The sequence below is a fragment of the Serinus canaria genome, chromosome 2 (assembly GCF_022539315.1).
Source record: "Serinus canaria isolate serCan28SL12 chromosome 2, serCan2020, whole genome shotgun sequence".
Classification (NCBI taxonomy): domain Eukaryota; kingdom Metazoa; phylum Chordata; class Aves; order Passeriformes; family Fringillidae; genus Serinus; species Serinus canaria.
In genome coordinates, this window is record NC_066315.1 from 143,437,840 (window position 1) to 143,454,925 (window position 17,086).

General features: G+C 46.5%; 1 protein-coding gene across 1 annotated transcript in view; it reads right to left on the bottom strand.

Annotated features, from left to right (window-relative positions):
• Window positions 1-11,959, bottom strand: part of KCNQ3 (potassium voltage-gated channel subfamily Q member 3) — a 189,532-nt gene extending 177,573 nt beyond the window's left edge. The window contains exon 1 of the mRNA XM_030231362.2: window positions 11,628-11,959. Coding sequence (XP_030087222.1) covers window positions 11,628-11,959 — 332 coding nt within the window. The remainder of the gene's footprint in view (window positions 1-11,627) is intronic.
• Window positions 11,960-17,086: the final 5,127 nt, after the last annotated feature.

The window sequence follows — 17,086 nt, forward strand, 5'->3', positions numbered from 1 at the left end:
TGTGTGCAAGACCTTGATCCTGGCCTCTGATACTAGCAGAATATCCATAAAGATAAAAAGATTTTGTATTGGGTCCAGAACAAGCTTGTGGCGCAGCAGCCAAATCCAATTGTTCCTCTGGCTGTAATAGATTTATTCTACATTTGCACTGACATGACTAAAAGCAGTTGCTGGCTCAGTATTCCTGCAAAAACAAGCAAAACACAAGCTAGCAGCTGTTCAAGGAATCACCACCACCCAAATACCCTTCTTTATGTCAGGGCATTTGCATGCATTCAGACTTCATACAGTTTTCCAATGATTTTCAACATTAGGTTCAATTATGCTGGTGTCCTGCTTCAGCTGGTGTATGAAAGTGAGCATGTCCTTGAAAATACTGAGTGGTGCTCACACATCTGCAAAGTCTCCAATTTTATACAGAAAACTGTAGCACTTAAAAAACTGAATGGGCCCACAAACGACCCTCATGATCCCCCTCATTCACACCAGGTCATTCAAATTGACCTTCTACACTTGCTACAGGCTTTAAAAGGACAATGTTCAAGCCACCCTCAAAAAGTTTTCTGATCCTAAAAGGCACCTAGAAAACAGTGATGCCTGTTCTTTGATTCTGGGAGGCAATTTTGGGTGATGTAGTCAAGAGGACCAATGCAAATGGACAGAAATTCAGGAACAGGAAGAAGGAGGACTGAAGCCCAGTACAACAGGTACTGGCCTTAAATATGACCTCAAGATCAACTGCAATTACCATCAGAAATCAAAAGCAAATTTATGTGAGATCTCAGGGAGATAAAGCCCAAGGCAAAACAGAGAACAAAAGGAAGGTGGAAAGTTAAACTCAAGAATCCCAACTAGAGAAAGACCTTAAAACTACTGAAATGTTATTTTTTTTGGCATAATGTCAGGGATGGCTGTAGGCTGGTCATGGACTGGTATACTAAGTAGCAACATATATAAAGCTCTTGAGAAAAGAGAATTAGAACTGATATAATATAGATATAATTAAAATTCATATAATAAAAGTCTATGTAATACTAAGAATCATATTCCTCTTGCCTTTAGAGGTACAACTCATTTGTCTGAACATGGCTTCTACTGCAGACATTTACCAAAGATCAGCTCATGCCATAGACAAGGGCAAGCTGTTCAGTGGAGCTGAAGCTGTGATTTATCTCCATGTAAAGCAGACCCTCACATCTGGTTGGATGAATTCCACCCTAAAATCCACTGATTGCACTGACTAAATCTCCACTGACTATAAAGAGAGGCTAAATCCCTACTGGACACACAGAACTCTACATCAACATATTTACATTTAGCTGTCCTAATGTGGCTCTGATCCTTGCCCCTCAGGTCAGGCAGAAAGTCTCCCATTCCTCAGGTGTTTTCAGTGCAAATACCTAAATTCAAATTAGTTCCGTGAGGTCTCCTCTGTAGTCAGGGAAGAGTTTCAGGCACTGCAAGCGGTGATTAAACTCACCCATTTTAAAATGGTCTTTACAAGGAGATTAATTGCACTCCAGAAATTTCCATTTCCTGTTTTTCTTCAGCAGCTATAAAAGAATTCCAGACAGCTACCTCAGATAATGTGCTAGATGGATGGATCCCACTCTGGAAAGACTGACCCTCAAGCCCTGAGGAAGAGCAAGGAAATGCAGTCTGTGGAAGTAATTTAACACTGAAGAGAGCAGTGTATTTGACACTGTACTCTGTGATAGCACCAAATTCTGAGAGCAGGAACGGTCAGGAGCCAGGCTCTGCCAGATCCCATCTCTGCACCCAGGACCTGACATGGTAATGAAGCAACATCTACAATAATGAGAGAGACACAATCAGGAGAAATAGCCAAATATCAGCATCCACACAGCTAGGAATATCTTCATATTTTACACCAGAAGTTCATTAATGAATGATCAGTGGGCTCTTCCTCCTGGATTTCTATCACTAAAATGTATTTTTTTGTTAATATGCCAAGATGTGGGGGTGAAGTGTTGAAACCTCCATGGAAGTGTTTGATCAGCACAAGCAGCATTGAAACAGAAGAGGCAAAAGCCATGGCAAAGTCCCATGAACAGGAAGGAGAAAAGATGCAGAATGTAAAATATGCTCTTGCACACACACCTAGGGTGAAACCTGTATTATATCAGTGGAAGAAGATTTCTTGGGCCTTTGTCTAAGTGAAAGGTCTTATCCCAGGGGTAATGGTTTGAAACTAAAAGCATCAACTAAGACTAAATATAAAGAAGAATTTTTTTACAATGAGGGTGATAAAACAACAGCACAGGTTGCCCAGAGGATGCCCAGGTGGGTGCCCCATCCTCAGAAGAATTCAAGGCCAGGTTGGATGGGGCTTTGAGCAACCTGCTGAAACTGAAGGTGCACCTGCCCACAGCAGCAGGGTTGGACTAGACCTTTAAAAGTCTCTTCCTTTCTTAAATTATTCAAAAATTCTATCCCAAAAGTGGCTTTTTGCATGGACCCAGGAGGAAAACCTCAAAATGGTGAGATCTCACATATAAGAATTATGTCAGTTTTATTAACCCAAAGATGCTCATCCCAGCTCTCTGTCCCTGAGGCATGCTGGCATGACCAGTGTCCACACCACTGACCTCACCTGCCTCCAGAGCAGGGAACCCCTTCAGACTCCTCCTGGGAGTGATGCCAGGTCTGTGGCAGCACCTGATCTGTGCTCAGTCGCTCAGTCACCTCAGAACAAATCCACCACCCAGCAGTGTCCTGCTATCAGCCTGAGTGTTTCACTGCTTGGGAACACCTCTGGCATAACTCTGACAATTAGCCAAGACATGGCTAATGACTGCTCTGGGCATGAGTAAAGCTGCTGCCATAGCTGCAGAGTGAGGCTGGTCCTGGGCTGCATCTCATGCCAGGGCACAGAAGGTGTCTGGGGTGTGATCAGGAGCCTCAGCTGTGTGCACTGAGATTCTCCCAGCACATCTCACAGGAGCAACAGTGTTGGCAAAGGTAGAGAGCAAATTCCAGTTTGTGTAATTACCTTCCTAAATTAATTCCCCTGCAATTTCAATCAGCTGCTCTTGATTCCCTCCTCAGGGTCTAATCCCTCCTCATAAACTCTGAGCCTGCAAGAAGAGGCATGAGGGGAGCAAGGATAAGCAGAGGTGATGCTGCACTGCTGAGAACTGGTGGGCAGCTCCCCACCAGGAGCTTTGAGGATTTCACTGTCAGTCCCTCAGCACCTGCACTTGCTTCTCCTCCATGCCCACTGAAAGCAGAAAAAATTACATTCTGAATTTACAGTCAGTGGGGAATGTCCTGTAAAGAGTCTTGTGGTTTAAGAGTAACATCTCTGTCATTGACCTAAAGTTAGGTATAGCCTATCTCTAATGGCTCCTATAAAACATAGAAGAGCTAGGACCTGGATGGTTTGGGATATTTAAGCTTTCACCTTTGCTTTATCTCTACTCCAGTGGTGGATGGCACCCAGAAAAATTATTTATTTTTTTGTTTGATATATACACAGTGCCAAAAGCATGAAAAATCTGAGATGGAGAGATAACAACTAAAAGCACATTACAGAAATAAACAGATAAGCATAGCCTGAAACTCAACTTTGAACAAAAAGACATGAGGAAATTTTTACAGTTTCAACACAGGCGCAATATCTCATAAAATCTTTGGCTTAGTGTTAATTCAGATGGCTGGGATAAACTATATGACATTAAAAACTGGAGCCAAAGCTATAAATAAAACCCTATACAATTACATTGTATCAACCAGGAAGCAGGGAAGTTATTATTTAATAAAATGCTGAATGGTATTTGTTAGTTCTGGCCTTACTGTTTCCTTAATGATTCAGAAAAAGAACTAAATTGAATGTTAGCAAAATTGTGAGGAACCAATCTAGAAGGTGATCAAAACACTAGTGAGGACTCAATAAAGTAAATATAAAAGCACTTGAGATTTTTTAAAAAGTACCACAGGAGAGGCAACATGACAATCACAAACTAACCCAGGTTGCCAAAGGAGTGCAAAGCGCATTCATGCAGCTCTCAGCCACAGCTCTGGAAACACAGGGACAAGTGAGATCCAAGTATCCGTGAAATTAAATAACGTGTGGAAAGTCACAGAAAGTTAAAGAAAACAGCAACCCAGAGAGGATGAAGATTCCTCCTCTGTCACTGCCATACAATGGATCTCTGCAGCTCCACCACCATGCAACTGAGAAAAATTATAGCATGAAAGACTTTGGCAAGATTAATCATGAAGGAGAGGGGAGAGAGAGAGCAAAAGCCATCTCAAGAGACACCAGATGTGCCTCATGTCAGGGTCTCAGCATCTCTTCTGAGAGAGATTTAGTGGAGTTAGAGATATTACACCTTCACTTCTGCATGGTTTGCACCAGTAAGGAGGACTGGTGGTATCCTGGTGACTACAACCAGAGGTGGTTATTAAGCTGTGGGAAGGCTGCAGGTGGGTGATGGATCCTGTGAAGAACTTGAGCTTAGGAGGATCCCACCAGGCCTGAGTAGAACAATGAGCTGGTTGTACAGAGGAGGATGATGGTACCTCATCTGCATTCCACCAAATCCCAGACACAATCTTCTGCTTTGGATTACCTCAGTGCCACCTTGGATAGGTTCCTCCTGACTTAGAGGGACCTTCCATTTGCTCCAAGTTAAACACACATTTATGCAATTTGCTCACTTAAGACAGGGGAAGTCAATTTGAAGATTTCCAGACTGGAAGTTCTCCAAAAGTGCCTTTTTCCAAGTAGGTTACCAAAACCTAAATATCCCAGGGCATGTCCCTCTCTCCACAGAAAATGCTAAGTTTCCCAGCTACCATCCTAAGACAAACGACAGCATACACTTAACAGCTCTTGTGGAGCTTACTCCCTGCAAAGCTATTAATATTTAAGTTATCCCATTTAATACAGTATCTGCCAGAAGCAATAGCAGGCTCATTCCTTCTGTAAAGTTTCATGCACAAGAGAGTATGGTATTTTCAAACACAAAAAGGGAATATAATGTTATTAAACACAAGAATAAACATCATCATTTACTGATACCATGCAAGGCTGATCATGGTAGTACCCACCTGGCTGTGTCCAAGGTCACCAGTTGTTTATGTTTGTAAGCAACATATAAATTATCTTAATACTCATTTGATCATTTTGATCAGAAAGTTTCTTCCAGCTATTAAATCAAATTCTTCAAGTTCAGACCTTGTTCAGAATATGCAGTTCAGAATATCCATGCCATTGTCTGACTTTCCACATGCATCTCAATGACAGTCAAGAGGTATAGAATTATGTTCTACATACATGCACAGGTTTGCATGTTGGGTAAGCTAGAAATAAAAATGATTCAATCAAGTGATATTTGAAGATAAGGACTATCAAAAAAAAAAAAGTGCTGGTTGAATGGATTCTGAGGTGACCTTTGGGAAAAGTAGGAATGGCTGGGCACCTTCATGTTCACCTGCACACAAAAGCACCCAGTGATAGATGAATGGCATTATATGTATTATTTTTTTAATCCAGCTGTTAAGATGGATTAGTCTTAAGTTAGTCTTCAGTTACTATTTATTTCCATTAAATTTGTTTTGAGTGTTCCTACATTTTACAGCAAAATGAGCAAAGCAAGTGTAGAAAGCCACTCCCTGCTCATTTTTGTACCATTTCCCTCATCTCTTTTTCAGATGAAAACAAGAAGTGAAGCTCAGGTGTCCTCTGCACCCAGCAGCTGTCCCAGCAGTGCACAGACCCTGCTGTGCCCTACCATGACCCATTGTTGGCAGCAAGGAACAAACAGAGCCTGTGAAGAGGCTGGGATGGCTTTTATGAAGAGTGATACCTCTGACCAGAGTCCAGGCTGGAGATACTGAGATAAATGTAGTCCTGGGCTTTCCCACTGACAGTGTCTCCAGAACCGCTGGGGTGGCACTGAGCTGCTGCTGCTCCTCACACCAAGTCTCTCAAAAGAGAGGAAAAATGTGATTTGCTGGCTGCTGCAGTGGCTTTGCTATATCATTGCTTGTCAGACTGATTAAATTTGGGACTGTTCAGTTTTATAGACCTAACACTGTGACTTCTATTTGAGGGGCTATTCCTCAGCTGAGCTGGCAGCACTGAAAGCCCAGCTGCAGAGTGTTTGCTGGCATTGGCAGCGCTGCTTCCCCCCAACACGCTGGGCACCAGGGATTCCACGGCCCATCCAGATGAGGCTGGTCTGAGCTGGGGAGTGAACTTGCAGCAGGGTGCTCAGGGGCCTGGGGGACACTGAGGCACACCCTGTGCACCGTGCAGCCCTGTGCCTGCAGCTCCCATGAGCCAGAGCAGCACGGAAACTTGGCAGCGCAGTCATGGCAACATTGAATACAAGGCAAACCAATCCAACCTGGGGGCACCCACTGTAGAGTGGGTCTTGCTCTGAGCACTGATGCCCAAGCACAAAGATTTGAGGCTGCAGGTGAACACTTATGACCACCAAAGGGCCTGGCCCATAATTTCAAAGGAAGTTTGGATGGTTAAAGACGCATTGGCCACCTGTGAGCTGCTGAAGGGAATCCAGAGCTTCAGCTGAGGATCTCCAGCCACTCATTACCCAGGCACTGGTTTCCCCAGGCTGTGCTACCCCTTCTCATTCCCCCAGCAAATCCCAGCTTCCTTCTGTCCTGGCAGCTGATGCCAGCAGCTGAGCTACAGCCACATCCCCCCAGGGCACTCACACTCCCAGGGCAGCTCCTCAAGCCTCAGTGGAGCTGCAAGAGCAGAGGTGTGTGGTAAGGTCTCCAATGACTAAGACTTCATTAGTTTTTACAAAGTATACTGCAGAATATTTATCCATGCATTATGATGAATTAGCATAAATAATTAAAGCAGAACTCATACTGGCACACACATAAGCAAAGGGCACTTGCTAATGGACCAGGCTGGCTCTGCTGCTCTAGGGACTCACTTAAATACAAGTCCTTGCTAAAAAAGCCAAGAAAGGATTCATAGTTATTCCTCTTTTTACCGCAAACCTTCTCCCATCTCCCTCCAGATGGCTCACAGAGTCTGGGGGGTGAGCACATCTTATGGAGCATTTCCTGAAGGGTGATGGAAAGCCTCCAGACCTTCACCCTGTTCCCCAAATCCCATGACACTCTTTTCTGCAAACAGCCCACCTACAATCAGTCATGCAAGAGGTGCTCGCCGGTGCTTCCCAGAAATGCTGATTTGATAGATCTCATGACTCTGCCTCCTCTTCTTATTCCAGGTATGAAGCAGTACTGAGAGAATGCATGGCAAACAGAGAAGGGCTCTCTAATGTTCCCCATGGCTTGTTCACATCAGCAGGTACATTGCGGGGATCTACACCAGCAGAGTGCAGGTGATATTGCACACTTCTCCAAAAAGGAATATCTAATCTAATCAAACCTTTACCTAGTCTTTTTTTCCACGAAAGTAAAGGCTGTAGTTGTCTCAGAAGATGATATGAAAATGAGAATATCTCCTAGTTACCTCTCCTTCATTCCCTCTTTAAGTCAGGTTAAAAATTTTCCACAGATTGCAATTCCAAAAAATCTGTATTATGTTACCTTTCTGTACTCTGTCCTTTATCCACCAAATATTTTGTGCTTACAACTAAAAACAACACTGGAAAAATAAAAGTTTTACTTGTTTCAATTTTTCATTCTACTCATTAATACTTCTGTGCATAAATAAAGCATTTGGATGGTTTGTGGAGGCGGACAGGTCTTGAGTCTGTCTCCCTGGCCACAGCACACATCCCACAAGGCACAACTGCAGGAGTTTCCTACAAAATATTGCACTGCCTAGCACAAAGGAAAATACAGAATATCATGGGAACATCAGCGTACCTACAGTGACATGACCTCAGAAAAGAACAGGGATAGGCTGTAGCCTGACCTGCAACCCCCAAGAGACATTTCAAAATGAAATATCTCAAATACATGTCAAAATCTCAGGTAATTTTGTTTTATTTTGCTTTATACTGAAAATTTCAGATAGAGTTTAGCTTAACAGACATGAAATTTTTAATGGGGAAAAACATTTTTTTCTTACCAAGTAGGACCACTAAGACATTGCCATATTTCCAAGAACACCATGAACCCTTGTGACCCAGCAAAGGGGAACATTATGAGTGACAGATAAATCTTTTGTCTAGTAGAGAGCAAATGTTTTCAGGTGAAGGAAACAGAACTGGCTTCTTTAGGGACCAAATCCCCAAAGATGGCTTGAATAAATTCACTTGTGCAGAGCAAAGAAGAAGGAAGAATAGCAAGAAAAGTATCTCACAACTCTTCCTCTGAATTACTGCCAGTGAAAGCTGAATGCTAAAATTGCCCTCAGGAATTAGCCCCTTTCTCAACTGCACCTCTGTCCCTAGGGATTGGCAGGGCCTGATCCCATTTATGAGCTCTCCTTGGATGACTAGCTCAGACAGAATCATTCCAGAGCACCCGATGCCAACCAAAGCCAGCGCTGGAGCCTCCCTTAGGTGCCCATTACAGCAGTGAGATCCACACAGGATCCTGGAGCCTCCCTTAGGTGCACATTACAGCAGTGAGATCCACACAGGATCCTGGAGCCTCCCTTAGGTGCACATTACAGCAGTGAGATCCACACAGGATCCTGGAGCCTCCCTTAGGTGCACATTACAGCAGTGAGATCCACACAGGATCCTGGAGCCTCCCTTAGGTGCACATTACAGCAGTGAGATCCAAACAGGATCCTGACCCCTCTGCAGCCGTTTGTGCACCTCTGTATGATTTAACGAGATCCCATCTGTGCCACTCTTTCAAAAGTTGTGGCATCCAAATTTTCCACAAAGAACTTGTCAAAGCCCCCTCCTGCCCCTCACACAACACACTCAGCATGTATGGAAAAGTTGCAACCCTCTTGCATCAGCAGCTACCTGTCTCCCAGACCCTGGGATACACACAATATTGGAGTGCTTTGCATCTTCTCTTCATTAAACACCTCTGAATACTTGGATCTATAAGGAATTCATCACATCCAGCCATCCTCAAATCCCTTTTGGCCTCAGCTGTTTATTCTCTAGTTATTTGTATTTGACAGCAACAATCTTAATTTTGGGTGCATGGCACTTACTGCAGTTACTCAGATGAGACAAATTGTAATATGCCATTAAGATAACATAAATGGGACTTTCCTTGAAAATTGAAACAAGATCAAATTTATAGATTTTATGGGAAGACTGGCAATCTCTCACCTTCCCAAGGAAAAGTGTAAACTGTTCTAGTGTGAAAAGAAGCACTGGGAGACTGCTGGAATGGAACTACACCATGTCAGCAACACCTCCAAACGAGAGACTATTTTAAAGAAGGAAAAAAGGTTAAAAGACATTTGAAGGCAAGAATAAAGACTTTGGGTAGCAACTTAGATGCTGCTTCCCCAGAGATCCTGCTCTCGAGCAGGTCTTCCTTCTCCAGTGGCAGGAACAAGCTCTGAAGCCTGTCAGCCACATCTCAGCACACTCTTCCATCTCAGCACACTCTTCCACTCTCAGCAGATTCCTTTTGTAGGGTTGGATCCTACACTGAGTAAGACCCCACAGCTTCATCTGAGTTCAGAGGGAGCTGAGACTGAACAGAAACTCAGTGAGGCCAACTTGGACAGCAAGGTCCTCTGCATGTCCTGGGGAGGGATGGAGTCTCCATGCTGGGCTGACAGACTTGGGTGTTTTACTTCCTTTAAGGATAAGGACTTCTAGAAGTGTTTTGTTTCATTTTCATTAATATTGAATTTGGCACTGATGGTTTTCACAAGACTGTTACTGACTTTTGTGAGTCAGACTGACATTTCAGTTTTGCAGGAGTGAGTAGTCATCAAAGAGAAGTTGACCACACAGTGTCAGGTCCACTCCTAAGAAGAATCAAACCTTACAAATTCATTATTTTTTTCCCATTCTGTGATCCATATTGCATAAGTACCTAAGGTCAACCACACATCTAGAGAGTTATCTAAAATGAATGCTGTAACTTGGAAATACTTATACCACTGCAAATAATTGTCAATTATTTTATTCAATTCAATTCAATTCAATTCAACTCAATTCAATGAATTCAATATTCAATTATAGTATTGTCAATTGTCTGAATCTCTCAGCTCACCTGAGCCTCTCCAGACACATCCACTGTCCTACTGCTTATATCCAGACATGAGCCTGCACACAGATTTGACCCAGCTGCCACAGAGGGGTACAAACTGGAATGCTTTGCTGTGTGCTAAAGCCTCACTGATGTGTGTGGGCTGGATGAAAGGGATGCCCCACTGTCCCGCTGTCACTCTCCCCAGCAGGATTATGCAATACTGAACACAACAGCAAGCTCCAGACCTAAGAGCCTTCCCAGCAAAACACACTTCAAGTGCTGTCACTCCCTGCTTGCTAGCACGAGTTTTCCTATGGCAAATAGAAGTGAAAGAACCAAAAAAGTGTCACAGCATCCAGTTTCAGATTTTAAGCTGGAAAACAGGACTTGAGTCCCAAGATATACTTGATGAATAAAGACTGAAAAGAGGGGAGCAGCAGTGAATGAGTGGTCCACAAGCAGCACTCTAATAGTGATAGTTGCCTTTTAACTCTTGCTCAGGGCTAAAACACTGTGATCATAATAAAAATGTGCCTGAAGGTAAAATCACAGCCCTACACTCAAGTTGTTTATTTGCAGGTGCAAGGACCATGCCAATGATCAGTACTTCCTGAGATCCAGGCTCACAACTCATGCAGCCTAGAGAGCTTTGTTTGTCTTTGGCAAATAAACCAATTTCAAAAATCACTGCTTAAATCATCTGTCACATAGAGCTCTGCACACCTTGTAGTGCCAATGAAAAACAGTACCACAGTGATCACTGACAAACCCCTGGGTTTTCAAACACATTCACAACCCTAAAACACACATTTATTTTATTATTACTCTGCCAACTCCATTCTGTGATGTTGACAGAATGATCTTTTTGATATTCTTTATGACAACTTAAGGCAACAGAATTTGCAGGAATGCAAACCAGTTGTCATTCTCTTGACTTGTCACCTATGGGCCATAAAACGAGTTTATTTCCTCTCGGTTCACTTGTGGTCAGTGTAACTTTCTGGTTGACAGCGCTGCAGTGCTCGGGTTTCATGCACTGCGGGGCGATGCTTATCGGACCGAAACCCGATGGTTTTCATTTGACGCTTTTAGCTACGGAAGGGATCGGTTCACTCGCGGTCTGCAACAGCGAGTTGAACCTGACGCTCCAGGTTGAGCTGAACTGGCCGCGTTCCCCTGAAGCACTTCGAGCCTTAAAACCGCTCAGAGCTTGGTTTTTCTGGCATCCCTCCTCCAGTGCCTCAGACACACAGGCTAGGGAATGCCACTCCAAGGCAACGTGGAGGTACAGGCAAGACAGAAACACAGAGTTAAAAGCAGCTGCTCCTTTCGGAAAACCCGACGACATAAGAGAAATAAAGCCGCTCAGCAGCACACCCCGTATCAGACCCCTGCTCCACGCACAGCTGGCCCCCGGAGCGCCTCACCCCGAGAATGATAAAGCAAAACGGTGGCCCCGGGCGCAGCCCCCCGGGGCAGCCCCGGCCGCGCCCCCGGGAGCCCCGCTCCGCGCCCCGCGTACTCACACGAAGGCGTGATAGAGCAGCGCCCAGCCGCGGGGTCGTTCCAGGGCGTCGTAGATCAAAGTTTGGATGCGGCGGTACCTGGCGTGGTTCCGCTTCACCGGGCGGCTCAGGGGGGTCTTCGCCAGCAGCCCCAGTCCCGGCGGGCTCCGCTTGCCGCCCTCCTCCTTCCCGCCGCCCTCCAGCAGCAGCGTCCCGTCGCGGTCGCCGCCGGTGCCCAGGGCCAGCGAGCCCTGCTCGGGGTCGCCGCCGGCCGCTGCTCGCCGCCCCGCCGCCGCCGCCGCCCCGCCGGCCGCGCTACCGCCCGCCGCGCCGCGCCGTGCCTTCAGCCCCATGGTCGCCGGCGGGCCCCGGAGGCGAGCTGCAGATCGGCGGCGACAGCCCCGGGAGCCCCAGGGCCATGATCCGAGCTCCCCGTCCCTCCCCCAAAACTGACTTCTCTATATATTTATATATATATATTCATCTGTGAATGTATGTGTGTGTATATATATATATATATATATATACATACATACATATACATACATACATATATATATATATCTGGAGGGAGGGGGTAAGAAGCGGTGGGCAGGGGGAGGCGGTCACATCCCCGTCAGGTCACCGCCGCCGGCGGGCAGCGGGCGGGCAGGAGCGCGGCGCGCACCTGGGCCGGCGCGAGGGAGGGGAATCATCGCGGAGTTTATTTACCAGCCCGATGCCCGAGCCCCTTCTTCCCCCCCACCCCGCCCCCTCTTCCTCCTCCTCCTCCTCCTCCTCCCAGCTCCTGCCTCCCCCCAGCCCTCACGTTAGGGAGTGGCCCATTGTATGCAGCCAGCAAATAGCCGGGCGCCCGCCCCCCGCTCCCCCAGCCCCGGCTGTCGAGTCATCCGCGGTGCGGGGGGACACCGGCACCGGCCCCCCGCCACGGCGCTGCCCTCCCTCCCTTGTCCCCCCACCCCCCGGGTGCCACCCCCCAGCAGCCGCCGCCGAGGCCGCCGGCGCCGAGCGGGGAGATCCCGGCAGCCGGCGGAAGGGGAGACCCCGCTCGGCTCCCGGGGATCCCCCTGCAGCATCACAGCCCCCCTCCCCCGCTGCGGCTGGAGGGAGGGAGAGGAGGGGAGGGCATTCCCGGCCCCCGGCGGGGGGCTGCTTCCACCGCCGAAGCAGGAAGAAGCGGAGGATAGGGATGAGGGATGCCGGGAGAGGCGGCGAGTGGGCGGCTGGAGGCGCTGGCGGCCGCTGCGGATCGCTCCGAGCCGAGCCGGAGCCTCCGCCCGCGGACCGGGCTGGGAGCAGCACGGCCGGCCAGCCCCAGCCCCGCCGGGCAACGCCTTTGTGCGCGGGTCTGTCGCGGAGATGCTGCTCCTGTGCCCTCCCGGGAGGCTCCTGCAGGGAGCGGCGCCGGTCCCAGCCCAGCTGAGACCCGAGAGTCCGCCCCGACCCTGCGACCCAAGAGCTCCCCTCGCTCCGCTTTGCCGTGACAACCGCACCCCGGTCCACCTTCGGACCTAAAACCTGACGGGATGTGATCAACAGCCGCCGACCCTTTTCCTTCCCGTTTTTAGGCTGTAAGGAAGAAGGGAAGAGACAAGCTTTTGTGTGCCTTACACCTTTGGTGCCCTCGGTTTTCTTCCACAGCGCGCTAGAAACATCCCCTCTGAGCGCTGCTGTCGTGTAAAAACCTGCCTTCAGGGCTGGGCGTTCGCATAGCTACACCTTGGGACGATAAAAGGGGTCTAGAAAAAAAAATAAAATGCAATAAAATTAAATAAATTATAAAATAAAATTGACTATAAAATGATATATAACATGATAAATAAAATAAATTCTAAAAATTGAAAATTTGAAAACAACAATAAAATAAAATAAAATAAAATAAAATAAAATAAAATAAAATAAAATAAAATAAAATAAAATAAAATAAAATAAAATAAAATAAAATAAAATATGCAAAGCCTTACAGGTTGCTGGTGGTTTTCATGGGAGGTTCTCCTCCTCCAGATGGGGGAGTTCTCCTGGTATCTCCTAAAGAGATGCCAAAACATCCAAGAGCTCTTCCAGGCTCAGAAGCAGATTTGCCACCTACTCTATCTGCTCCTGTTCCATTCCTGAGGGATTTATGATCTGAGCAGTCCTTCCCCTGTTTCACACACCAGGAAGGACAATAGATGTAAGGGGAGCTGCTGGAGGTGGTTTCTGGACCCAGCTCAGGCCATGCTACTTTGGGCCAGACAATCTCAGGTGACTCAAAAGCCACACTTCTGTCATTGCAGAGCTGGGTGGAAGAAAGGCTGTTTTCCGTCCCATATTTCACTCTCTGAGGGTGTAAATTGATTAAATTCTATGCCAAAGAAGAAAAAAAAACACTTCTTCCTTCAGCTCTGCAAGCTCCAGCATTAATGTGTCTCAGTCACCATCTGATTTTGAACCTTTTCAACCCCAGGGATTTGTCTAGAAGCCGATGAGGGCAGAGTGGTATCTCATGCAATACCTCCAGTGTCAGCAGCCAGGGTTGGGATGCTGAGCTCTCCTGGCATTATCAGCAGGAAGGAGCTAGCCTGGGCACAGCACACATTCTGCTGTCTGCTCAGCTAACATCTATCAGCATCATTTGAATGTCATTTATAGCTGTATTCCCAAGGAGGGCTGTGGGAGGCTAGGAAGTTTTGATAACTAGGCCATTTATCTCTCTCCAGCTCCTGTTCTACCTCAGTACAATAGCGATTACACTTCCCAATGCCACAGGGGAGCCATAAGCATTAGCGAGGATGTATGGGGCACTGAGAATGAGCACTTGCTTCAGATAACACCCTATGCCTTAACCTTCATCCCCGTGCTACATTAGGAAGAGGTGGGAGGAGAAGGGGAGAGGAAAGACAATTTATAGCTAAGCAATTCATCACAGCTTTGAACCACAACAGTAATGTTCAAACCAAAATGGGGATGGTAAATAATTTTCATAGGGGGGAGGCAGTAAATTATTTTCACTTGCAAAGGGTTGCACCAATGTCAGATAGCAATAGGTGATTGATAGGAAGGCACACCAGCTTGTTTGGCTTTTATAACACTTACACCAGAGACACAACACTTTTCAATATCAATTACATGTAGGGGTTTTTCAGTTGCAGGCTTCTGAGACATTTTCAAGCCTCAAATCACGCCCATACAAGCCACCACTTGAGACCCAACAGGAAAGAGTTTCCATCGCCTCTCTAAAATTAAAATCCCACAGCTTAGTGTCAGGAATTCTCCTCCTCCATATTCCATCTGGGATAACTGCTGCGCAGATGTAGCCGTACTGGCTGAGCACTGTAAAGCAAGGGAGGTTGGCTAAAGTCTTCTAAATCAATCCAAAGACACACAACAGTTTCAAGGGGATCTGAATCAGCCCCCAGCAGTGGTTCTATGTAGCCGCTGGCTACGAGGCGACCTGGTTCTGGAGTACGGCACGGTGACCCAAATACAGAGTCACTCGGTCCATGTGCTGCTGACACCAGTGTGGTGGATAGCAAATGGCGTTTATTCAAAGGTTTCAGGGGTATTTATGGCCTAGGTAGTTTGTGTCACTTCCTCTGCCCTTGTCCTGGGTGCAGCCAAGGTCAGACTGGAGGTGAGGAGGGGTCTTTTCCTGTCTACGCGTAACAGCCCGAGATCTTCTGGCCGCAATCCCTAACTCTCCCACATTTCTACAGTACCCCATTGATGGCACCACTGCTGGGGACCACATTCCTATTGCACACCTGCTGGCAAAGCTCCCGCTGATGTTGGAGGGAGTTTGGCCAGATGGAGGGCTCAGGGCTGTGATTTGGCTTAATGAGCAATTACACTCCATTACTGTTATTTATGAAGTGTTGCTGGCAGCACCCAACGTGCTCAGGTTTGATATCCACCTCCTTGGCTGACACTGGAGATGTCTGTAATCCAAAGCAAGTGCTTCTGCCGAGCTGGAGCTGGCAGCCAGGAGGCTGTAACAGGCTCTGACAGGAACGTGCAGAGGGACTGCTGATAAGCATCTCCCAGAAGGTTATGCTGGCCCCCATCAAACAGAAAACTGGCTCGCCCAAAGAGGTTATAGCCTAAAATCAGAGGAAAACAGGATTGTATCTGTTGATCAAGATAATAAGGCTTTATCTTGGATTTTTCATAGGTCATCTGGATTCTTGTGAATGGCAAACACAGGAGTGCTTGGTAAAGATCACATTAACACACAGAGTGTATTCTGGTAGAGCCACATAAACACTCAGCTGGACCATCTAGAAGGAAAGTGCAAGTGGAAAATCAGTTACTGTGCAAAAGACTTCAGGAGAAAAATGGACAAACACCTGCTCATGAGCGCCAGTGTCATAGGAACAGAGATTTGTTAACTTGAAAAATGGTCAGGCTATCTAGGAACCAGGAACAGAATGCAACACTGTCTATACTGTGAGTGAATCTGTCATTAAAATGTCATGTCCTTCTCTAGTAGGGCATGCTTTTAGAAAGGTGAAGAGCAGAACCATGGGGATCATTTCCTGGGATGAGAGATTTGAAGCTTGAGGACCTCTTGACTCAGTAGTCCTGTATATGGAGCTAGACCCAGTGCATGGAGGGTGAAGTTGTATAACCATAGAAGTAAGTGGGATCTCAGTTTCAGTGTAAGCACTGATGTTGAATTTTATTGCCCTTTTCTATCCTTTTTCTGGCTCCTTTGTCTTATCAAGCAAAATTTTTGCAGTACTTCAAGGCTTCTAGTTTCTCATTTAGGGTGACAAGAACTAATCCCATTTTTAGCTGTCTCTAACACCAGCTTCCACTCAACCTTTGATGTAAGCTCCATCAAGCATCCTCGTGCTCTTTCCTTGGAAGCTCCAAAAGCTTTAAGGAGGACTCAATTCCAATGCAAACCTACCTTGCTTTTAATCGTTTTGTTAAAACTCACTGCTTGGATGCCCACAAAATCTACCACTGTGACTGAGCATGGTCTGGAAGTCCCTACTGATGAATGCCAAATGAGACACTGCAAGTACAGCCCTGAGAGCCCAGATGATTCAGGCAGCAGGAGCAGCTTGGCTTTAAGAGACCTGAAGACCCATGGGGACTGGTTTGGGGGATTGCTAGCTCAGACACAGGCTGTGCTCTCTCAGCTGCATTGTTCAAGAACCCAGCCTGAATCTTGTCCTGTGACTTCTGTGTTCAGCAACATTTCCTCTCCCCTCTTTGTGCATCCACATCCCCCTTCCTTACAGCTACATGTCAGGTTTTTTTAAGGGTTTGTTTCTTAAGGATTAGCATTGAAGGAATCTAAGATGGGGCTTAAACCAACAAAAAGTGTAGCCCAAAAAGAGCAACTGGTTGCAACAAGAATAAACTAGCCGAGCATGAAGCACTCTTGGACTCCGTCTTAAGTCAGAGTTGCAGGTTTGATCTTTAGTTTTAAAAGCTATAGCTTAGTTTAACTTGAAGCTATGTTCTGTGATCAGCAGGTGGTCAAACTGATA